Raw genomic sequence first — 24,930 nt, 5'->3', positions numbered from 1 at the left:
TGTAAACTCTCTGGAATAAAAGATTTCTATGATTTTCCAAGGTTCCTCTGAATGCCTTTGTTGAAGACCAATTCTCATCACACTGCAGCCAGTAACAAACAGCTTTACAGACTCCATGCGTATTTCTATAGACATTAAGAGACACTTTTTTTATTTCCAAATTCAGGATCCATATTTCACATTTTTATTAGTTTGTTCCTATTTATGAACAAGATGGTACAAAAATTTGGCAGATTTTTTTCATTATATTTTTTTTCTTAACATAATAGTTCTTAGATCGTAACAAATGACTTTTAATAGTTCAGGATCCATCCAGCCTTTTATTAAAAACAAAATGATCTTGTGGTTGTCTGTCCTGCACTGGTCAGTGGAATAGATGCTTGGTTTTCTTTAGCTTGGTTTTAAATAGTGACAAAAACTAAACAGCAGAGAAGCAAATTAACAGCAAGGCCTAGTGAATCTCACCCTACAAGGCAGGACCGAAAACCAGGCTCAAGCCAAGGTTAAGATGCCATCTGTCCTAAATCTTTAAAAATCTGATCAGTTCATATTCATCACGTCATGACAGATTGGCAATCGGAAGGCAAAAGCCAAAGCAATAGGGGGGAGGCATGGCTGGTTAACGCAATATACAGTATGTACAGACTCTTGTTAATCAGTCCAAGGGGTAGGCACTGCAACTGTCCTTTCCTAGCAGACGCTCCAGAAGAGCAGGGGTGACAAGGGGATGACAAGGATCCACAACACCTTGTTGGCACAGCAATAAAAAGGTGCCAGCGCCTCTCAATAGAAAACCTTGAGAAAATTCTTAAATTAAACAGCACAAAACTGAGAAATTGCCCCAACCCCTGAAAGCTGGGCACTGCCCGTGGTACAGTTACTCTTCGTCCCAGGAACGAATGTTCGGATTGAGTGCGGCCTTTCTGTGCTGTGCCTGCACCTAGCAGCATCTCTTCTTCCTTTTACTGTTTTTGGTTAACTTCACCACATCATTCTGTTGCTGTTGTTGCTGCTTTGCCAAGTTTTCTTTCTTTGCTCGGAGGACTAGCTCAGTAATGCAATTAAACATCTATGAAATGAAGGAGATATATTACAACACAAATATAAGCACACCAATAGTACATTATATAAACACGTTTATTCTAAAACATATTCAGTCTCTCAACCGATATGGTTTTACACCATTAAAGAGAACCTTCCACCTAATGGCGCACATGCGGTGTAATACACCACTAGAAAGCAGACAGTTTGGTGAATTCAGCACACTATCAGCTTTCCCGTTCTGTGCCCCCGGTGAAGAGCTATTGGTGCCGGTACCGTAGCTCTTCAATGTCATAAGGGCATTTCTGACAGTCAGTCAGGAACGCCCCTCCTCACAGTAGCGTCTATTGCACTGTTCTGTGAGAGGGGGCATTGCTTACCGCTCCAGTGGGGGGGTGGGGTCTATGGACGAGTACTATCAGGAAGGGAGGAAGGCGTTCCTCAACGCTCACACAGTACAGCGCAATAGGCGCTACTGTGAGGAAGGGTGTTCCTGACTGTCAAACGCCCTTCGGACAGGGAAGAGCTACAGTACCGGCACCGATATCTCTTCACCTGGGGCACAGAATGGGAAAGCCTATAGTGCGCTGAATTCAGCGCACTGTGGGATTTTTTTGCGGTGTATTACACCGCATGTGCCCCAGGAGGTGAAAGGTTCTCTTTAAGACATTTTATTGATGCACTAATAATAAAGCTTTTTCACACATTCCACCTTTCATCCAGAAAGGCAACAAGTTATACAGGCTACTCATTATACTGTGAGGTTCCACTTGCATGCTGGCAAGATTGTTTGGGAAAAGCACACAATGCAACTACGTAATATTTAAATAGAATGCATCAGCAAATTTTTTTTTATATATTTGTTACTAGATAACGTCCTTCTAAACTGTATCTTGTCTGTGATGTAAATGTGGAGACTACTCCACAGAAAACCCCTACAGACAGCACTGGAGTCCTGGAGTTTGTATGTTCTCCCCATGTTTGTGTGGATTTCCTCGCATTCTACAAAGACATACTGAGAGGGGAAAAAAAATACATTGTGATCCCTATATGGGGCTCACAACCTACATAAAAAAAACAAAATTAAAAAAAAAAAAAAAACCCTACAGAGTTGGCAAGTGTCAGACAATTATTAGACTTAGTGACCAGACTGAAAATTTTAAGATTTAGGATCAAATTACATAGATATATATGGAGAGGGGTAGAGGGAGGAATGTACAAAAGCCAAGTAAGAAGAGAGAGTCCCATATTCATATCGTACAGAACAGTACCTCTATATAATGTTATATACAAGTCATATAGGAAGGCAAGATTTTCCCATACTTTAGGTGCATGGGAGATAACGTAGCAGCTATTCTCCAATAACCAATTCTGAGACAACTAAGAGTTAACACGAACCTGTTGCCAGGTCTGAAAAGCCCAATGGCATGCATAATCGGATAGGGGCTGTCGCCTAAGCATTTTGGTGTTTAGGATATTCCACAAATCTGTTCAGTTGTTCCAAAGATATAAAGCCTTTTAGCTCGTATACACTAATTTGCATAAACACTAAATGATGTATGTAATTAAATAAGTCAGGTCTTATTTAAGCCTTATTCCAATGACTGTCATTGAAATCAGCAATGAAAAATGGATGAAAGTCAGTTTTGCATGACTAATTTGCAACCAACCAAGGGGCGCCTAATTATTTTCATGGGTTCCTCATAGCCTTGAGTCTACTGAAAAATCTGTGAAAACATGCAAAAATAGTCCTATTTTCGGAAGGACCACTGTCATGGTCCATCAAAACACTGAACACGTGAATAGCCTCATAGACTTATAAGTTGCTGGTATGTCTATTGCGGATACACACCTCCTCTACATTGAGGTTTTCTTTGGCGCTAGTCTCAAACAGCTGAATGTCCATCTGCGCAGCAAATTTATAAGCATCTTCTGTTTCCACTACTTTCCGCTCAGGGTCATCATTCTTATTTCCAACTGTAAAATGGCAAAATTAAATTCATGTTGCATATAATGAAATTGAGAACAACAACAACTATTAACCAGTAGCTGAAAAGAAGAATTTCTTACCTAATATTCGGCATACATCATCACAATTCTGGTTTATTTCATGTAACCATCTTTTTACATTTACAAAAGACTCCGCACTGGTAACGTCATAAACAACAATGACCCCATGCGTTCCTCTGTAGTATCTGTAAGAGAGCAAGATTGTCAGCTGATAAGCCACAAAGTCCTATTTCTATGGGACCTACAGTTTGAATCTTCCTTTGCTCTTTATATCACATTTCAGTATAGTGCTGTATGTATGTATGTATGTATGTATGTATTTCTATAAATCAAAACTTGCAGCTTTCTAGAAATGAGAAGTCCTTTTAGCTGCCACAGTCTATGAGCCTTGTTCCATATAAGAAAGGTGCACAGTAAAGGGTGAAGCTGAAAATAACTGCAGGTAGGTTTACAGGGGTATTTCCATCCTAACAAGTGATGGCATATAACTGGGATATACTATCACTTTAAGATAAATGGGAACCAACATCAGGGGAACCCCATTGATCCAGAGAATGAAGAGGCAGCAGTACTGGTGTAGCACTGTGGCTCTTCAATGTTTTTCCCTATACAGCAGTGTCCTAGTCAGTTCTGCTGAAGTGAATGGAGTTGTATAGTTTCATGCTATGCTGGGATCCACCATCCACTCAAAGAATTTTAGCTAACTGTAAAGTCAATGAAAAGTAGTAGAAATACTCAGCAGCAATCCCACCAGGCCATAAAAGAATTGCAAAGTAGTCAATTTGTTACTGACATCCAAACTACTCAAAGGAAAGCAATGTGAAAAGGAAAAAAAAAAGAGGAGTGTAAAACAGTCTAAGTGGTTGCATAGTCTCTCTACAGTACGGCGGCAATTTTAAACATACTATTGTGACACATTAAACATACGTTGAAGTTATGGTCCGGAAGCGCTCCTGCCCCGCAGTGTCCCATATCTGGAGTTTCACTTTCTCCCCATTTATTTCAACTGTCCTGATTTTAAAATCAACTCCGATTGTTGTGATGTAGCTGCCTGGAAAAGAGAAGTAAGAAATAAAGGAATCTGTCATTTCATATTTCCTTTCCATTGCTTTTTATGTGATGCTTTAAGTAAATCTGGCCATATACTTTAGACAACTGTCAGCTGATTGCTTGTTAAGTCAACAGGTATCATTACCTGGCTAGCATATACAGACGCGCGCTCAACAAGTGTACTGAACTGGGAAAGGGGAGAGACCCCCTACTAGACAACTCTTCCAGAAGCTTCTATCTGCAAACAATAGTATCAAGCAGTTGACATCCAAACGCCCAATCATCTCTGCTGTCATCCAGGGAAAGTTCCATACACATAACATGATCAGCTAAGCCTGTTGAATTTGCTAAGAAATTTCTCTAGCCAGTTCAAGGCTGAGCTCACAGAGTTTTTTGGTCCAGATTTTGACACTGAGGCCAATCGGCGGCTTCAGTGGAACTCCGAAAAAGATGCCGGAGCAGAAGTAGCAGACTATGCTGTAAGGGCACCGGAGCACCAAGAACAGGAGAGTATGATTTTTTATTTTTCCACCTCCTCCAGTGTCAGACCTCAAAGTCACCCCCCCTTGCCTGACACTGCCATCCTGATAGTACAGAGCCTAAATATAATATCAGGCACCAAAACTAACAGCACCGATTGCTTGGAAACAAAACGGACTACAGAAAAACACTCCACTGATTCTGGTGAATTTTGTAGAAGGAAAAAAACCTTTTAGGCTAAAGCTCCACGTTGTGGAAATGCAGCTTTTTTGTAGCAAATATTGTTGAGTTTTTTGAGCCAATGACAGGAGTGGTTTGAGCAAATGGTACAAGTATAAGAGCTTTTTCTTTGATTATCATTCCTTTTGTAGACATTCTTGGCTTCATCTCAAAAGCATCAAAATCTGCAACAAAAAAAGCTGTGTTTTCCCAGCATGAGGCCTCAGCCTTAGGATATATGTAAAGAGTTATGGGTACTGCAAAGAAGCTCATGAAAGGGGGGAAAGTGGAGTCTTCGTTAGTGTTTAAGGATCAGTAAAGTGATGTACAGAGAGCCTTGTGAGATGAATATTCAATGTTATACAAACCTGAAAAGGTGTTGTCAGCAAACCTTAGGAGTAAACTACTTTTCCCGACTCCTAAAACAAAAATAAAGAAAGTGTTATTTTTGCTCCTTAATAAACTAATAAAGCCAATAAATGTGTGCCACATACTACAGCCTATGGACACTACTTGTAAAACAAGAAACCTGTCAGTGATGTTCCCAAAAACCTTGTTAATGGGGTCTGTCAGTATGACACATACAACAGAGCAACAAAACCTCCATTAATCCCAAAAGTAAAGACACAGATGCAAACAAGTAAGGGGCCACACAGTGGCTTAGTGGTTAGCACTGCAGCCTTGCAGTGCTGGAGTCCTGGTGTTCAAATCCCGCCAAAGGCAAAAAAAAAAAAAACATCTGCAAGGAGTTTGTATGTTCTCCCCGTGTTTGCATGGATTTCCATCCCATATTCCAAAAAAGACACACTGATAGGGAAAAATGTACATTGTGGGCGTATAGGAGAAGTAATGGGATCATTGTGAAGAGAAGCAAGGGACTGAAATGACTACTAAAGGGTGATGCTGTGACTACTGTGGAGCCAGTCTAGCTTCTCACATGCACATTAGTTTGCTGCCTCCTTGCTAATAGATTTTGGTAAAATTTTTCAGGTACTAAAAAAAAACAAAAAAAACTTCAGCTCAAAGTGTAACTCCCATTCCTTTTGTATTGGGAGGTGTTTGGTGATCATTTTTGTAACATACTTGATTTCCCTATCAAAATTCCTTTTTATTAGAGATGAGCGAATAGTATTCAAATCTATTTGTCGAATACCTCCGCTCCCATAGGAATGCATGTACATGGCCGAACACCAAGGGGTTAAGCGCCGGCCGCTTACATGCATTCCTATGGAGCGAGGTATTCGAATCAACACTACTTTTTATCATAAAACAGGCTCTAATATTCTCCTTAAGGGGCTCTATCAGTAGATATACGTGTTATGAGCTAAAGATTTTAAAGGCTATTCAGGTGTTGCTATTAGTTTGTTAATTAACTTGGTAATTTATATGTAAAAAAGGTTGATCGTGCACAGTGGGTGTGTCGTGCACCCCTTAGCGTCATAGCTTCTGGACGCCCACCGCTTCCTCCAAGACCTCCTCCTCCTGCTTATTCACGGCGGTTTCTATTGAAAGCACGCGCGTGCGCAGTAACGCTCCCTCCGGCGCGCTACTGTGCATGCTTCTGCGCAATGTTCTCTATGGGAAAATCACGCTGGAGCGTGCATAGTAGTGCGCCGGAGGGAGCGCTACTGCGCACGTGCGTGCTTTCAATAGAAAGCGACGGGAATAAGCAGAAGGAGGAAGCTTGGAGGCAGCGGTGGGCATGCAGAAGCTATGACGCTAAGGGGTGCACGCCATGCCCACCGTGCACGATCAACCTCACTTACATATCGATCACCAAGGTAATTAACAAAAACGGGGGGGTCTTTTTACAAACTATATAGCAGCACCCGAATAGCCTTTTTAAAGGCTATTCAGGCATATCTTTAGCTCATAACCCATAAATCTGCTGATAGAGCCCCTTTACCTACCCTCTAACTGAGCTGTTGCTAGGGAAAACCTGTATATAGTAATATAGTAAATGCTTCAACTTTGCCAAATTAAATTGATGTATCTTCCATCTTATACCACCTAGAAAACTGGTTTTGGTGTCATTAGGCTGAGTTCACATGGGGTATTTTGAGACCTTATACACCTTAAAATCCTGACCAAAAAGATGGCTCCCATTGAAATCAATGGGAGCCAGTCAGTTCTTTTTTCCGGGAACGGACATGCTCATTCTTCATGAGGAGTTGCCTAGTGAATCCGCATGAAGACACTTCCTCTTTCCAACTAGGCCCATTCATTTGGGCCTAATCCGGAGCAGAGTGCGCAACTGGATTTTTGGTCCGCCTCAGGTTCCGGACCAAAAAACCCAGTGTGAACACAGCCTAAGAGAGATGAGCTATAACAGACTGAGAGATCATTAAAAACCTCAGTCGTGAATGTGATTTTATATGCAGCATGAATGAACTGCGCTATATTAAGCTGAAATTCCCAACTGTTTTTAACTAGTGATATCTCAGATTCCGTTATAGCTCATATTTCTTATACCATATTTCTATGCTTCAGCTCTACATACTGCAGTGAGTATGGACAGCTTCCTGGCATTGGATATAAGAGCTTTACAGTCGGTTTTCCATTATAAGGAAGTTTGATAGATTAATAAAGTATGTAACAAAAATGTTCAACATCCCCCAACAGAATAGCGAAGAAAAAAAAAGTCAATGAAATGGGGGCTGTAATTTAAATAGACATATACTATATTATGACAAACAGACTCGATCAAGGTAAGGCAGGGTTCACACTACCGTTGGTGTCCGTTCAAAAAAACCGGACACCTATCATAACAGACACAACGGATAGTAACTGATGGCTATCTGTCCATTGCCTATAGACCTCAAAGTTAAAAAAACAGAACAAAAATACGGACAATTACTGTCCATTTTTTCAGATGGACAGAAAAGTCCTGCATGTAGAATTTTTTGGTCCGCTTGAAAAAACAGATATTGTTGTAAACGGACACTAAAGGACAAGATAAAATCCCATTGAAATGAATGGAAATTGCAAACAGACCAGCTAGTGTCCGTTGCTAAAATCTTTTACGGACAATAGCCACGGACACTGCTGAGCAGATACCAACGGTAGTGTGAACGCCCCCCCAAGCCTACAAATTATCAGTACGGTCCAGACTTTTTCATGGTGAACACTCTGCTACCGGTATATACAAAATACATCTACAACATGACAGACGCTATACATTAACGCTACCCATAACAGACAAGCCTTTCACACTCAAAACTGAGCAGGTAAACGTTTATATGTTTTGATCAATACCATCTTTCCCTAAAATATTCTCTCCATGTGACACATAACAGTCTGTACACTTGCCGGTGTGCAACTTGCCAGTTCCAGATTCACATGGCCAAACTGGGCACACAGCAGCTCCTTCTCTGATGTCTGCAAAGACATCAATGACTCCCAGCAGATGTAACAGACAGAAAGCTACAATTTCATCATAGAAGAGCTGAACCCCAGAATCTACACCAATGTACTATTTATAAAGTTCACCAGACCAATGGGTCCCAGCAGCGATCTCTACAGAGCCTATGAAACACCATTACAAGTCATACCGATGCAATCCATAAACAGGAGGCAGTACATCAATCTGCAGGTAAACAGCGGAGTGACTGCAGACAAGGAGCACTTTGATGGGTAACTTAGGGTTTGTTTGGTAGAGGTCAGCTTTCACCTACGTCTACCAAACTGCCGGCACCACATTACTGATGGTGTAACACTACCAGTAATTCTATTAAATGATAGTAGTAATAGAGGTGACCGTGGCCAGATATCCGGGATTATAAACTCAGCTTACAATAGGAAATTATTAGTTTAGAAGGCTCAATAATAGAGTGGAAAGTGTGTCATGTAGGATGAGGTCAAAATGTAGCAAATATTAAAAAAAATTATTTTCAAGCTATGGTAAAATCAAACCCAATACAAAGCGAACAAGCCAAATACTAACAGGAAAAGCAAAGAACAAATGTTTTTTTTTCCCCATCAGAGACATGAACACACATCCATAGCAGAAGGCTACCCCTGACCAGGAGCTGTGTACAGCACAACAATACAGTTTACTTTCTAGGGTTTCCTGTATGCAATTTAGACAGTGTACACCCCTCAGCTACAAGCTAGTAATGAGCAATGGGGAAATATGCCCTAAATACTTTATTACTGAATGAAGTTCAGTTTCCAGGCAATTAAATAAAAACTTTCATCCATGATATACCCAACCACTAAGGCCAGAGACTGGCTGCAGCAGCCACATATCTCATCACTGGAAGAGAAGACCTGAGGCAAAGACCATGAAGATGCGGCTGCGACAGCGGGACAAAGGACAAGCAAATCGTATTGTTAAGGGCCTGGAAAACCACTTTAACTTATTCAGTGTTTTGCACATGGGTGAGGAGTACGGGTGACATTTTGTATAATTTCCACCACTTTGGAAAATCTAAGGTGTATTATAATACTAAACTAGGTTTGGCAGCATTTTCACTATGTGAACATACCCCCAAAATTCTTCAATTTGGGGTCTCTTCAGCTTCTTACATTTTGCCAGAATACAAGTGCAGTTCTGATTTGGACACAGTCTGAAAAATAATAATATAGTAATAACCAAACCAAAATAAGCAATGTGTACAAAATCACATTGGTTATCATGGCTGATGTACCATATCAGTTATTTCCTAATTAATTGCCCAGTCTTTACTGATATCAGGCTAGAACAAGATCAGAATAAGATATGCACACCTTATTATGGAGATAATCCCTCAATTGGGTAGGGTGTCTATGGTACTGGTAAACACCACATATCCAAAAACAATGTCAATTTTGGCACTTCAAAGTTAGAAAATTTGTAACCAAACTATATTATGACATGTTGTAAAATTATTTGTCGTACGGTAGTATGTTAGGCCCGATTCACTTCTGCATTTAGGTTTCCATTTGGGTAGTCTGCTTGGGGCCCCAGTGAATGGAAACTTATCCATATAAAAAAGCCCAAGGAAACCTGCCAAATCATATACGGTACTATAATGTGGTTTTTACACGAAAAATGCGGCAGAAAACTGCTGCTTGCAGGACTTTTCTCTCTGCATATTTCATGCTGATAGGCAGATGTGAACTGGGCCTCAGTAAGTGAGGATTAAACATCACAAGTCAACAGAGCTCGGTTGTTTCGGTCCTAAAGACCTTCATCTGCAAACTGTATAACCACAAACCAGCTGTCATGTCACTAGCGACAAATAATTTTACAAGATGTCATAAAATTCAGTTACAAGTTTTCTATCTGTAGAGTGCCAGAGTTGACTTTATTATTGTATATGAGGTTACAACAAATCTGACACCATATTATTACTACATTAAAGAGGACCTTTCATGTCACATGAGCACATGCGGTTTTATATACTGCTAGAAAGCCAACAGTGCGCTGAATGTTGGCTTTTCCATTATGTGCCCCGGGGAAAGAGCTATGGGAGCGTTCACACGACCATCATTGTCCGACAGGCAGTGTTCGCTGCTAATGTCCGTTCAAAATCTTGCACGGACATTATCAAAGGACACTAGCTGTGTCTGTGACAGTTTTCATTCATTTAAATGGCGATCGGGTGCGTTCTTTTGCACTCCGTGCCTGTCCTTAAGTGTCTGTTCCTAAAGATGTCCGACTTTTCAAGCGGACAGCAAAACCCGACATGTAGGTTTTTTCTGTCCGCTTGAAAGGTCGGACATCTTTACGAACGGACACTTAAGGACAGGCACGGAGTGCAAAAGAACGCACCCGATCGCCATTTAAATGAATGAAAAGTGTCACGGACACAGCTAGTGTCCGCTCCTAATGTCCGTGCAAGATTTTGAACAGACATTAGCAGCAGACACTGCCTGTCAGACAATGACGGTAGTGTGAACACCCCCTATCAGTGCAACTTCCAATAACTCCTCACTGTCAGAAGTGCGTTCCTGACAATCTAGCTGGGAACGTTCCTTCTGACAGTACTGTCCTTATCGCTATACAGAGTGGGCGTTCCTTACCGCCCAGCCATGATGCTGAGTGGTGAGGAACGCCCCTCCTCCTGACAGTACTGGTCCACAGACTAGTACTGGGGGGACATTCTTCACCGCTCAGCTCTGATTCATTCTCGCCTTGACTACTGTAACTCCTTACTAATCGGTCTTCCCCTCACTAAACTCTCCCCTCTACAATCTATTCTGAATGCAGCGGCCAGGCTCATCTATCAGGCTAGACGCTACAGTGATGCCTCTGGTCTGTGCCAGTCGCTACATTGGCTGCCTATTCATTATAGAATACAATACAAACTTATCACTCATCCATAAGGCTCTCTATAATACTGCACCTCCCTACATTTCCTTCCTCATCTCTGTCTACTGCCCAACCCGTGCTCTCTGTTCACTCAATGACCTAAGACTTACATCCTCTATTATCAGAACCTCCCACGCTCGTATACAAGACTTCTCCCGAGCTGCATCACTTCTCTGGAATGCTCTACCCCGGACAATCAGATTAACTCCCAATTTCTACAACTTTAAGCGCAAACTAAAAGACATCTTTTCAGACAGGCCTATCACAATTCCTAATGTAAACCCTTCCGTACCGTCATTAGAATCCAAAAAATGTAAACCTCCTCTGTTCCCGCTCCCACATTACCCCATGTGATGTGATGCCGTTTCAGGCTAACGTTATATGTCCAGGCACCATCCACATGTTAAAGGACACGACGTAACGGCTCATACAGTTTTATGTTTGTGTAATGACAGTAACCTCTATTACAAAATTGTCTGACCACTGTATAAGCAATACCGCCCCTGCTACCTCCGATGCGGCCCCTGCTACCTCTTGTGTCACCCCCTCTACCTCATAGATTGTAAGCTCTTGCGAGCAGGGCCCTCAGTCCCATTGTGTGAAGTAACTATCTCTTTGTAATGTATCTTTTTGTCTGTACTTGAACCCTACAAATTGTACAGTGCTGCAGAATATGTTGGTGCTATATATATTAAACAATAATAATAATAATAATAATAATAATAATAATAACAACAAGGAACACTCCCACTGACAATAGTGCAACGGACATTACTGTCAGGAGGGGTGATCACAGCTAGACTAGTCAGGAACACCTTTCTGACGTTGAATAGCTATGGGAAGAATATGCAAATCTGATTCCCAAGCTGTATATAGGGAAGAGGTATCGGTAATTGCACCGATCTCTCTTCCCACGGGGCTCAAAAAAGGAAAGCCGACAATGCGTTGAATTCAGCGCAGTTGGCTTTCTAGTAGTATATAAAACCACATATGCCCGAGGAGATGAAAGACCCTCTTTAAGCCTATTCTACTGTACCACAACCCAATTCTACCATAAGACTAGTATACCAAACTGCTAGGCTATTAGGCCAAGCCGACGACTCTATTCTTTGCTCTATTTTTTCCACAGTTCCATTGAGTCCTTCGTAAACGGCTGACAGTCATGTACATGTATAGCAAATGCTGCTACTACATTTAAACTTAGCGCCCGCACAGCCCTAGCAGGGACCTAGTAGCAATGCCTGAAATCAGAATGATCTCTGATCACAGGCTTTTAAAGGGGTATTCACACAACAATCATATTTCATATAACAGTACTATGCAAAATGTTACAATCACCCATTGAACACAATTAGCAAAAGTGTGTACATTACTAGAAAAAGCCCTTTCCCTACCACTATTACCAATGGATACGACCAGTAGTCTATCTTCATTCAGAACAATCACACTGCGCTAGTCTTGGTCTTCCCTGTGGCTGCTTATTAGACCAGGGCTACATAATGGCCAAGTTGCCCTCATTTGCTGTTGCATCTCCTACACAAATTAGTATAAAAAGGTCACTCACTCCCCAAAATGTTCGCAATAAAACCTACACTGTGCCCTGATACCTTACACATCTGCACACATGAAAATATGGAAACATTAGGGGGTTACAATATGGGAATGCAAGCAAATTTATTATTTTTTAAATTTTTATTTTTTATTATTTTCATATTTGAAAATGCCTAGACTATTGCAATATTTGTCCCATACAGCAACTGCCGTAGCAGGGAATTAAGACATTAAAATGAAAGAAACACCATTTTTAGAATTGCCTAAAATTAATTTGCTATTTCCACATGAAGGACAGTTCTAGTAATGGTTTCCCAACCTAAAATGCATAGAGTGTAATGAAACTTTGATAACTTTTGATTTTCTGGCAGAAATAATTTTAATAAATTTTGTAATATATTTTATTGACTTGTCTCCTTTTTGTGACATCCTGCATCTCTTCATTCTTTCCCTGCTTCTGTATTGAGCGCTGTTTCTGCCTCTTACTGAGTAACTGTGTATGGAGTACGCGGCTGTGAAAAATGTAGAGAAAATGAGGGGAGGGTCACTTCAGTTATATTTTGTGTTATAAAGCCAGAGCCAACAATGCCCATAGCATAATATACTGGAGTTCTAACAGCGCCCATGGCACTATTTGGGTAGACTGCCAATGACGCCCACAGAACTACTATACTGGACCACTAATAGCTGCCACATAACTAATATAATTGCCCACGCCACCATTACACTAGACTGATGGGAGCGCCCCTAGCACTATTATACCGGACCATGCATAGTTCCCACTGAGCCCATATACCAGACCATTAACAGGGTTCACAGCACAAACACACCAGACAACTAACACTATCCACATCATTATATACCATACCACTAACAGAGCCCACAACATTAATATACAGGACTGCTAAACGCACCCACAGCGCTATTAGGCTAAGGCCGCAAAGGATGATACGCAAGGCTAAAACGCTGCGGAAAAAAACGCAGCGGCAACGCATCATGGTTCTTCCCGCAGCACTTTGAACAGAAAGTTCAGTTTTCCTCTGCAGACTTTGTTACAATTATATCTACAGGAAAGCCGCCAGAGTTTCCGTAGATATAATTGACATGCCGTGATTTCCAAAACCGCACAGGTTGTGGAAATCACAGCGTGCCCACGCTGCGGTTTTAAAGACCAAGTGGTCATGGGACTCATATGAATCCCATCCACTTTGCAGATACTGTAAAACGCCAAGGCTAAATCACAGCGTTTCCGGCCGATGGTGCCCCAGCCTTATACTAGACTGCTTAGTCTAAAGCACTAATAAAACTATCACTAACCAAGCCCAGAGCAATAATATACCGAACCACTAATAAGGCCCACAACAGTAATATACCATACCACTAACTCCCCCCTGCACTTTGAGTCCCTTGTGTGAGAAAAGAGCATTACAACTGTCATAATACAGCTGACTGCCAGCAGTGGCCACAGAGCTAATACAGTCAACTATAAGCAGCGGCAACAGCGCTAATACAACCGACCGCCAGCAGTGGCCACAGTGCTAATACACCCGAGCCTCAACAGAGCTAATACACCTGTCCTGCAACAGCTGCCACAGCACTAATACACCTGTCCTGCAACTGCGGCCACAGCACTAATACACCCGTCCTGCAACAGTGGCCACAGCACTAATACACCCGTCCTGCAACAGTGGCCACAGCACTAATACACCCGTCCTGCAACAGTGGCCACAGCACTAATACACCCGTCCTGCAACAGTGGCCACAGCACTAATACACCCGTCCTGCAACAGTGGCCACAGCACTAATACACCCGTCCTGCAACAGTGGCCACAGTTCTAATACAGTCGCCCAGCAACAGTGGCCACAGTTCTAATACAGTCGCCCAGCAACAGTGGCCACAGTTCTAATACAGTCGCCCAGCAACAGTGGCCACAGTTCTAATACAGTCGCCCAGCAACAGTGGCCACAGTTCTAATACAGTCGCCCAGCAACAGTGGCCACAGTTCTAATACAGTCGCCCAGCAACAGTGGCCACAGTTCTAATACAGTCACCCAGCAACAGTGGCCACAGTTCTAATACAGTCGCCCAGCAACAGTGGCCACAGTTCTAATACAGTCACCCAGCAACAGTGGCCACAGTTCTAATACAGTCGCCCAGCAACAGTGGCCACAGTTCTAATACAGTCGCCCAGCAACAGTGGCCACAGTTCTAATACAGTCGCCCAGCAACAGTGGCCACAGTTCTAATACAGTCGCCCAGCAACAGTGGCCACAGTTCTAATACAGTCGCCCAGCAACAGTGGCCACAGTTCTAATACAGTCGCCCAGCAACAGTGGCCACAGTTCTAATACAGTCGCCCAGCAACAGTGGCCACAGTTCTAATACAGTCGCCCAGCAACAGTGGCCACAGTTCTAATACAGTCACCCAGCAACAGTGGCCACAGTTCTAATACAGTCACCCAGCAACAGTGGCCACAGTTCTAATACAGTCACCCAGCAACAGTGGCCACAGTTCTAATACAGTCACCCAGCAACAGTGGCCACAGTTCTAATACAGTCGCCCAGCAACAGTGGCCACAGTTCTAATACAGTCGCCCAGCAACAGTGGCCACAGTTCTAATACAGTCGCCCAGCAACAGTGGCCACAGTTCTAATACAGTCGCCCAGCAACAGTGGCCACAGTTCTAATACAGTCGCCCAGCAACAGTGGCCACAGTTCTAATACAGTCACCCAGCAACAGTGGCCACAGTTCTAATACAGTCGCCCAGCAACAGTGGCCACAGTTCTAATACACCCGTTCTGCAACAGGGGCCACAGCACTAATACACCTGTCCTGCAACTGCGGCCACAGCACTAATACACCCGTCCAGCAACAGGGGCCACAGTTCTAATACAGTCGCCCAGCAATAGCACTGTTTTGACCACTGGACATTCGACAGCGATGAGCACAGGCCTATGACTGATATCAGAACTGACACCGGCCATACAAAGGGGAGGAATAGAAGGACTTGCCACAGGAAGCCAACTCTCCCCCTCTTGTGATCTGACATTGTTCGATATTCAACAAGGTTCCAACTACCATCGGGAAATAAGAGGACTATGCACCTACAGAGAGGACACAGGGACAGAGGAGGCGCCGGTATGTGTACACAGGTTCCGGTACGGCACAGCATAGCCCCGCCGCTACACGTTACCGGCAGGACTAATGAGCTCCATGCACTGTACAATCACCCTGGTTGTCAGTCATCATAAGCGCTCCATGGTCTGCGGTCAGTAACTGCTCCCCGGTGCTGACCCCAAGGGCCTCTCCCTGAACAGCCCAGTCTCCCCACCCTAGAAACCCGCCCTCACCGCTGTCTCCGATAATCAGCAACTTGAATAGATGGTCGTAATCCCGGGCCATGTTGGCGGCCTGTACAGCTGGTGGGCCGGCTCCCGGGATCCGCGCGTTCCGTTCCGACCGAATCCGCTTCCCGGACAAACAGCCGGAAGTGACAGCAAACCCGCGACGCGTGCGCAGGCGCAGACCACGCCCACGACAGCCCCACCTGATCGCGAGCCTGGGGCGGCTCCCTTCTGTGCGCGCTCCTAGCAGTTGGGAGCGACTACCGAGCCGCCATTTTGACTAAAGCTTGAACTCGTTACTTGTTGTTGGGTTATGTCTTCTCCTCCAGAAGGCGCTGTTCACAAGAGGAAATCAAATCACTTCTTACTTAGGAGCCTATGTAATATTTCTGTAGTCTGTAGCCAAAAATTGTAAAGATAATCGCCTCATGCACAAGAATCTGAATAGAATTTTGTGTTTTTATTGGCAAAAATAAAATAGTTGAAAAATAATTTTACTTGTAAGCTTAGGTTCACACCTGTGCCTGCTCTCCGCTGGGAGATTCTGTTCCCCGTTCTGGATTTTTCGCCCTTTTTGGGCGCTAACCTGGTAGACCCCAATATAGTCTATGGGGTAAGCGGGTTTCAACGGGTAATTCCTTTTTTCGTCAGTTTAGGTCTCCGTTTGAGGGGTCCCAAGGTGTACCCCGAATGAAAACCCAGACGCAGATGTGAACCTAGTGTCAGTAACAAAAGGTGTAAAAATATTAGAATGGGCGACATGTTCACGTACTGTGTGTATATCAGTCATCTAGCACATTGAGCTCCTAGCTATGTAGTTGCGCAGATGGTAGGAGAACCCATAAGCGCTGCACCTCTCATGAGGCGACCTGAAGCGACCGCTTCAGGCGGTGCTATGCCGGGGGAGGGGGGGGGCGTCATTTTTGCTGACCTAAGCCAGTCGAGGACAAGCTGTTTTGCGGCTTTCTGTCGTCCGCTTCAGGCGGCAAAAAAGCTAGGTTCACCCCTGGCTTGAAATAAATCAGGCCAAACCTACACTTTGAGAAATTGTGTTCATTCACTGAGATGACGAGTAAGCTAGGTGATGAAGTCAAAAAGGCTGGCACAGACACTTGCTGGGAATGGGGCCGTCCTCATGGCACGTGGCACTTTATCAGTGACAAAGCTAAGAGCAGTGCTTCAGGGAGCTGAATGTCTGCCCCAAGTGCACCACTTGCCTTTTTTGTATAAGATCTCAAAATTGTTTTTCTCCAAATCTACAAAATGTGGCCTGGGTAAGGGGTTGGTCTTTTCAAAGAGGTGGTCTTTTCAAAAGTTTTCACAGTATATGGCAGAGCAAATAATGCCTATATGAATTGTTTGACTGCTGAGACCCCCACTGATACAGAGAACAGGGGGTCCTTTCTATCCACAGCCAGGCTAAAAGTGTTACTGGTGGTGGACAATGCTCCCATACACTTCAATGGGAGCACTAGAAATAGCCAAGTCAGGCATAACCCCTTTATCCTAAATATGGATGCACCCTAAATGCATATTCACAGGAATGCACCATGCACTTGGCTGTGGAAAATTACTTTTGTCATGGCTGAGTGTACACCCAAAAGGTAATCCATTTTCATGGTTTAAAGTGTATTAAAGAATACATGAAAAAAGTCTGGGAAATGGTATCTGCTATTATTTAACGGACTGGACACAGACAAATTAAAAAAAAAAAAAACAGGCGTGGCCTAAGATGCCGATTTATCCGGACGTGTTCCTCTGGAGCTCCTGCCTTGCCTGGCTTGCTATGGGACAAAACCACACTCATCTCTCCTCCATGGGCAGAAAGCTGCCCAAAAAAATTTCCCCTGGGACCGCTGCATCCTCCAACCATCGTTCCCAGCCAATCCTCACCACCTGGTCCTGACGCCTTCTCCATCTTGGGTGTCTGCATCTTCTGTTCCAGCACTGCTGCCTGCTGTAATGTCAGCTACTTCTCAGTGGTCCCAATCTGCTCCTGCACAGGCCCAAAGATCTCATGCTGCTTCCAAAGATGAGACGGCTCTGATTTCTGCTCTAGTCCCTGGTTCACATGTGGTCCCGCTGCCTTCAGTCCGCCATGCTGGGTCCCTGGCTCTCCCCTCCTGCTCCAGTACCTTCTAGATGTGGCAAACAGCACTCCCGGAGTCCTCCTCAGGTTCGTCCTGCTACCCTTGCCTGTCTAACCAAGTATATGGCTGCTCCTGCCACCCATGCACACTCTGCGGTGCCTTCTCCTTCCCCCCAAGCACCAGAACTCTCCCTTCATGAGGCGCCATTTGTAACCTGCTCTGTTACTCTGTCCCAGTCCTGGGGAGGTGACATGGACTTAGGGGCAACTCTCTCAATCTCCCCCTACACCTTCTCTGAGGTTGAGGAGTCTTACCCACCCACTGTGATGTCGGTCCCAAGAGAACTATGCTTTCTCTACTTCTTGCCTGCAATCACAATGGCTTCTGCTACTTGCTCATCTACCGTCCAGACAAGACTTTCAGTTACTAGTTACTAGCTGCACAGAAATTCCTACTTTTCAGAAAGATCTTCAACATATTGCCTTCATGGTAGAGGCCCTGGAGGAGGACTATGACCAGACCTGAGCCTATATCTCCCAACTCCAGGACTCTGTTAATTCTCAATGTCAGGCTGTTAGCGAAATGCAGCGCCATCTTTAGGACTAAGACAAAAGAAGGCGGTGCAATAATATCAGAATCAAGGGTCTACCTGAAGCTCTGCAGAAGAAGGATCTGCACGTTACCCTGGAAGCAATCTTCAACACCATTTTGCAGGAACTCCCTAATCATAAATTCAAACTTGCTTGTGCCCATAGAGCCCTACGCCGGAAAGTTTCTGGATGCAGCTTGTGTGACATTGTGTGCTCTGTCCATAACTTTGCTCTTAAAGAATTTATCCTCTCCAAAGCCTGACGTCTCAAAGTTTTTGACTTTGATGGGGCTAAGATCCAACTCTAGATCCAACTCAGGATCTCTCCTGGGTCACCCTGCAAAAGAGAAAATATCTCCGTCCACGCCTTCAATTCTTGCAAGATCATCAAATTCCCTATTGCTGGTGCTTCCCCTTTGCCTTGACTGTCTGAATTGACCTCCCCTCCACCGCTTCCCTAACTCTGCAGTACCCAGAGTAGTCTATGAGTTGCCAAGATCTTCAGATACTCCAAGTGGACCCACCACCTTCATTACTTCTATTTATAACTCTCCTTTTTTATCAAGTATTCCAGAATTATTATACTAAAAACTAAACTATGTAATCTCCCCTTGCGGTCTCACTCCGGTCCACGTTCCACTACTTGGCACTTGTGAGAATACCTAGACACTTGTCGCCTTCTCTTGGTACCTTCTTCAGCATTTTATTCTCTTAATGCCCCATTCACAGATAAAGAGACCGCGAACGTATAAAAGGATCTCCCTGGCGGTAAAGCTCCTGGTCTGGACGGGTTCACATACTTTTACTATAAAACCTTTTAGGCAGACCTTCCCGACACTCGGCGCCTTTTTAACTCATTTCCTGTCCCTCAGACGGTGCTCCACTGCCATATTACCCTTGTCCCTAAGCCCAAAAAGGCTCACCAACAGTTCTCTAATTACCGATCTATTGCTTTTTTGAACTCTGATCTTAAACTTTTCACAAAAGTCTGCTGGACCAGGTGGATTTTGTACCTTTCCGTTGCGAAGACAACAGAAGGGCTGTGGGTCTGATTCATGTGGCCAACCATTCCACTACACCTACCCTTCTCCTGACTCTTTGATGCAGGGAAGGCCTTTGACTGTCTAGATTGGTCCTTTATGATTGACACTTTGGAGAAATTTGGCTTATCAGAGGCCTTCCTTTAGGCCAGGGGTGTCAAACTCGTGGCCCGTGGGCCAACTGCAGCCCCCGGCGCATGCCAGGTGTTTAACTATGGTGGCCGCCTGGAAGTTGGGTGGCCACCATAGCTGCCTGGTGTCTACTATTTCACACAGTAGACACTGGGTGTCTACTGTTTCACACAGTAGACACCCAGTGCTAATGCCTACGGTCGGTGCCCGCAACCATCAGAGGCATTAACTCCTCTGGCACCTTGCTCAAAGCTGACCGAGGTGCCATTTTCCCAGCGGCACAAGGGCGCCGCTATTTTCCCGGTGAACTCCAGCGCCTGGAGCATGCTCCAGGACTGACGTCACGTTGGCATGACAGCGGGGAGCCTTGTAAAGGCTTCCCGGCCAGTCTGCAGTGATTTTCTTTTGCATGCTGCTCTATGCAGCCTACAAAAGAAATGATGATTTTTTTTTGCAATGCATTAGCATTGTAATGCATTGTATTAGTGATCATACCCCCTGGGGTTCAAGACCCCTAGGGGGTGTAATAAATGCAAAAATAAAAAGTAAAAAAATATATAAAAAATTTAAAAGTATTAAAAATTCAAATCACCCCCCTTTCCCAAGAACATACTGTGAAACACATACATGTTAGGTATCCCCGTGTTTGAAAACGCGCGCTCTACAAATCTATAAAAATATTTTTCCTGTACGGTAAACGCCGTAGTAGGAAAAAAAAGTCAAAAGTGCCAAACTACCATTTTTTCACTTAAAATGTAATGATCCGTCACTCGGTATTTAATTGATTAGGTGCTCAGAAAAGGCATCTCACCGCCATATTCAATGAAGAAAGAATATTTCTGGCACTCAATGGGAATTTTTCATATATTTATTTTAAGCATCCAGAGTTATACAAGTAGACGTTTCGGTCAATTTAGACCTTCCTCAGTACAACGGATGCAGGAAGAGTGAACACATGGTGGACCTAATCACCATGTGTTCACTCTTCCTGCATCCGTTGTACTGAGGAAGGTCTAAATTGACCGAAACGTCTACTTGTATAACTCTGGATGCTTAAAATAAATATATGAAAAATTCCCATTGAGTGCCAGAAATATTCTTTACCATTTTTTCACTGTTTTGCCTCTGATAAACATTTGAATAAAAAATTATCAAAACAAAAGACATTCCCCAAGATGGTGTAACTAAAAAGTACACCTGGTCCCGCAAAAAAAAGACACCCTATACATCCCCGTACACGGAAGTATAAAAAAGTTATGGGTGTCAGAATATGGCGACTTTTAGGGAAAAATTTTTTTGGGGAAAACCTGATGCAGCCCAGCCTCACCCAGACTCTGCCTCCAGTGGCCCCCAGGTAAATTGAGTTTGAGACCCCTGCTTTAGGCAGATAGAGCACTCTATTCTCTCCCCTCAGATATTGTTAAACTCCCCTATTCCTCATCTTTTTCTATTTGCAACGGGACTCGGCAGGGTTGCCCTCTACTCCCCCTCATATGTACCCTCTGCATCAAACCCATGGTGTTTAAAATACGACTACCTCATGGAGGTCATCACTGTGTTGAAGTGGTGTGCTACCTGGGCCTAATCTAGAGGTATTAGTGACCTTTATACGATGTCTTTGGTTTGGTAATTGTCTGTATAGTGGTAATAATTCTCCCTAGTTTTGCGGTACACACATGGTAGTTTCACAAATATATAAATTCTCCCTAGTTTAGCGGTACACACATGGTGGTTTCACAAATATATATATATATATCCTACTAAGGGTGCATTCACACTTCGGATACGCGGACTGATTCTGAACGTTAAAACACGTTCAGAATCAGCGTCTATAAAGCAGATCCCATTCATTTCAATGGGAGCCGGCATATGAGCGCTCCCCATTGAAATGAATGGGCTGCTTTTTTCTCTACGAGCACTCCCATTGAAGTGAATGGGAAGTTAGAAGCGCTCGCGTGTACGGCTCGGAATGAGCCGAGCGCTTACACCATGTGAAGGGGCCCATAGAGAAAAAAGCAGCCCATTCATTTCAATGGGGAGCGCTCGTATGCCGGCTCCCATTGAAATGAATGGGATCTGCTTTATACGCGCTGATTCTGAACATGTTTTAACGTTCAGAATCAGTCAGCGTATCCGAAGTGTGAATGTACCCTAATATTATATATGTGTTTGGATGTTTGTTACTCAATCATGCAAAAGCAGCTGAACAGATTTGAATGAAATTTGGCACATAGATAGATTGTAACGTCGATTAAAATATAGACTACTTTTTATCCCGGTAAGTGACATGGCTTCATGACTGTTATGAATTTATGTTCACATACTATATTACACTGCTCTTATCTCAGCTTCTGAGAAAGCCAGGGCTGTTATCTCTCTGTGTAAACACACACTAACCCTCAGTGTACATACATTTGCATATTAACTGATCTACTTCAGGCAATGATGACAAACTGACATGGGCAAACACCTTTAATCCAAATTGGCAGTTTGCCAATTTTCAACATGCCTGGAAAAAGAAAATCTAATTTGTCGCAAACAACGAAAGCTATAAGGGAAGCCAGAAGTCACAGAGTTCTCCTGAAGCACAGCTGAGGGGGAACATCGACGCCAACAACACATGCATTACATGGCGTTGCAGCGAGCTGCTGAGATACCAGAACACTCACGGGTACAGATCGAGGAATGAGTTCAGCGGCAGGCCAGCTTGACAGCTGCTGAAACACCGCAGCAGGCGGATCATCAACACCACCAACATGCTCATTATATGACGTTGCAGCGATGTGCTGAGATGCCGGAACAATCACAGGCACAGTGCAAGAAACAAGTTCAGTGGCAGGCCAGCTGAATGCCCAAGCATGCAGATCATCAACGCCAACAACACACTTGGGCAGTGTGAGGAACGAGTTCAGCAGCAGGCCAGCTTGACAGCTGTCGAAACGCCGGAGGAGGCGGATCAACAACATGCTTATTAATATGGCATCCCAGTGAGAGCTGCTGACATGCCGGAACAATCACAGGCATGGTGTGAGGAACAAGGTCAGCAGCAGGACAGCTTGCGAGCTGGCAAAATGCCGGAACAGGCAAACCATCGACGGCAGCAATTTGCTGAATATAGGTGGATCATCAACGCCAACAACCCGCAGACGAAGTCGTGGCCAGAAGCTATATATATATATATATATATATATATATATATATATATATATATATACTAAACTTTTTTTTTCCCTAATCTTTTAAGACTGTATCAGTGCTGCTGGAAGTGCAGCACTGACTTATGAAATGGCTAAATTTTACGGTGTTGTTGTTATGTCAGGATTTGAGGCCCCACTTTTAATTTTGCCAATGGCTATATTTCGTCTTGTGCACACAGCAGGACTTAGAAGGGAAGAAGCACTGTACTTATTAACTTTTAGATTAGATTTAAAGGGATATTCTGGATGCCTTGTTATTTTTGCAGAGCCCTGGAGGTGCCAGTAAATTGGAATTCCCCAAGAAGGGGCTATTTTAAGCTCTCTGCAAACTTTAAATGGTGCTCAAAAACCATCATTCTAAATCTGCGCTCCAAAAGCACATAGCATTCCTTCACATATGTGCCCTGCTATACAGTATGCTCACACTGCAGTTTATGCCCACATGTATAACCCAGGACAATTTACACAACAATACGTGGGTATAAACTGCTGTTTGGGCACAGCTGGGTACAGAAGGGAAGGAGCACTATTTTAGTATATGAAGCACAGTTTGGGTTTTGGACGACATGCACACTATTGCAAAGCCACAGAATTACCTGTAAAGTGGAATCTGCAGACTTATGACCTCTTTTTTGCCGACTTGCACATGTGTTTAATTTTTACCCACCGCGCGCCAGAAGAAGAAGGTGATTCTAACAAAGATTGAGGCGGCGCTGGAGAGTTCTCTGGCAGCATTGGGGACGCTGTTTGAGCGCTGGGGCCCGCTGCCAGTGCTGCAAGAGTACTCATTTGCATACCGAGAAAAAAATGGGATTTCAGGCGAACAGCGGCACAGAGAAGATAATGAAAGGTAGGAGAAGAATAGCCTTTCTTAGGGCCCCTTCACACGGAGTAAACACGCGTGTATTTTGGCAAAATACACGTGTAAAAATACACATGTAAAAATCAGACTCCCATTGACTTCAATGACATTTTACACGTGTATTTTGACGTGTTTTTTTTACACGTGTAAAAGAAAATGCCATTGAAGTCAATGGGAGTCTGATTTTTACACGTGTATTTTGCCAAAATACACGCGTGTTTACTCCGTGTGCTGGGGCCCTAACATTGGCGAGACTTACTAAGCCTAATGCATCAGAATTATCATGGTGTAATATGCACCAAAAAAAACTAAAAAGCTGTGTACCACATTTATCAAGTGTTTTAATTACTTATTAGACGTGAAAAAAGGGACGTGACCAATGAAGAAAGAGGCATGACCTCACAGGAATGCAGCATGATCTGATTTGCAACTCTGTGCACAAAATATGTGCCAAGAACATTTAAGCTGGGGCCACACTGTGGCTCAGTGGTTAGCACTGCAACCTTGCAACGCTGGAGTCCTGGTGTTCAAATCCTGCCAAGGGCAAAAAATATATCTGCAAGGAATTTGTATGTTCTCCCTGTGTTTGCATGGATTTCCATCCCATGTTCCAAAAAAGACATACTGATAGGGAAAAATGTACATTGTGAGCTCTATGTGGGGCTCACAATCTACATAAAAAAAATTTAAAAAAAAAACGTTTAAACTAGCAAAGTGGATTTTTGTCCTCAACGTAAAATCCTTTCCATGGGATCAACTGGGGACATAGGACCACAGGCGTTGGCTCTGTCCCTCGGCTATACCCTTGTCAGGATCTGAGTTGTTTTATAAAATTGTGTATTTCCTGGTGGTGTTTGGGGATTTGAGCCGGTGTCCTGTGACTCTACAGTCATGGCCAAAAGTTTTGAGAATGATACAAATATTAATTTTTACAAAGTCTACTACTTCAGTTTTTCTAATGGCAATTTGCATATACTCCAGAATGTTATAAAGAGTGATCAGCTTAACAGCAATTACTTGCAAAGTC

The 24,930-nt window shown here is 43.6% G+C and overlaps 1 protein-coding gene across 1 annotated transcript; it reads right to left on the bottom strand.

Annotated features, from left to right (window-relative positions):
• Positions 1 to 9: 9 nt before the first annotated feature.
• On the bottom strand, positions 10 to 16,168 carry RAB35 (RAB35, member RAS oncogene family). The gene is made up of 6 exons (XM_075276526.1): positions 16,000 to 16,168; positions 5,169 to 5,219; positions 3,979 to 4,102; positions 3,112 to 3,236; positions 2,894 to 3,018; positions 10 to 1,069 (listed from the first exon to the last, which is right to left on the bottom strand). Exons 1-6 carry the CDS (start codon positions 16,049 to 16,051, stop codon positions 941 to 943), a joined length of 606 nt encoding a protein of 201 aa, XP_075132627.1. The 5' UTR covers positions 16,052 to 16,168; the 3' UTR covers positions 10 to 940.
• Positions 16,169 to 24,930: the final 8,762 nt, after the last annotated feature.

This window comes from Leptodactylus fuscus, chromosome 1 (genome assembly GCF_031893055.1).
Source record: "Leptodactylus fuscus isolate aLepFus1 chromosome 1, aLepFus1.hap2, whole genome shotgun sequence".
NCBI lineage: Eukaryota > Metazoa > Chordata > Amphibia > Anura > Leptodactylidae > Leptodactylus > Leptodactylus fuscus.
This window is presented reverse-complemented; position numbering and strand designations above follow the sequence as displayed.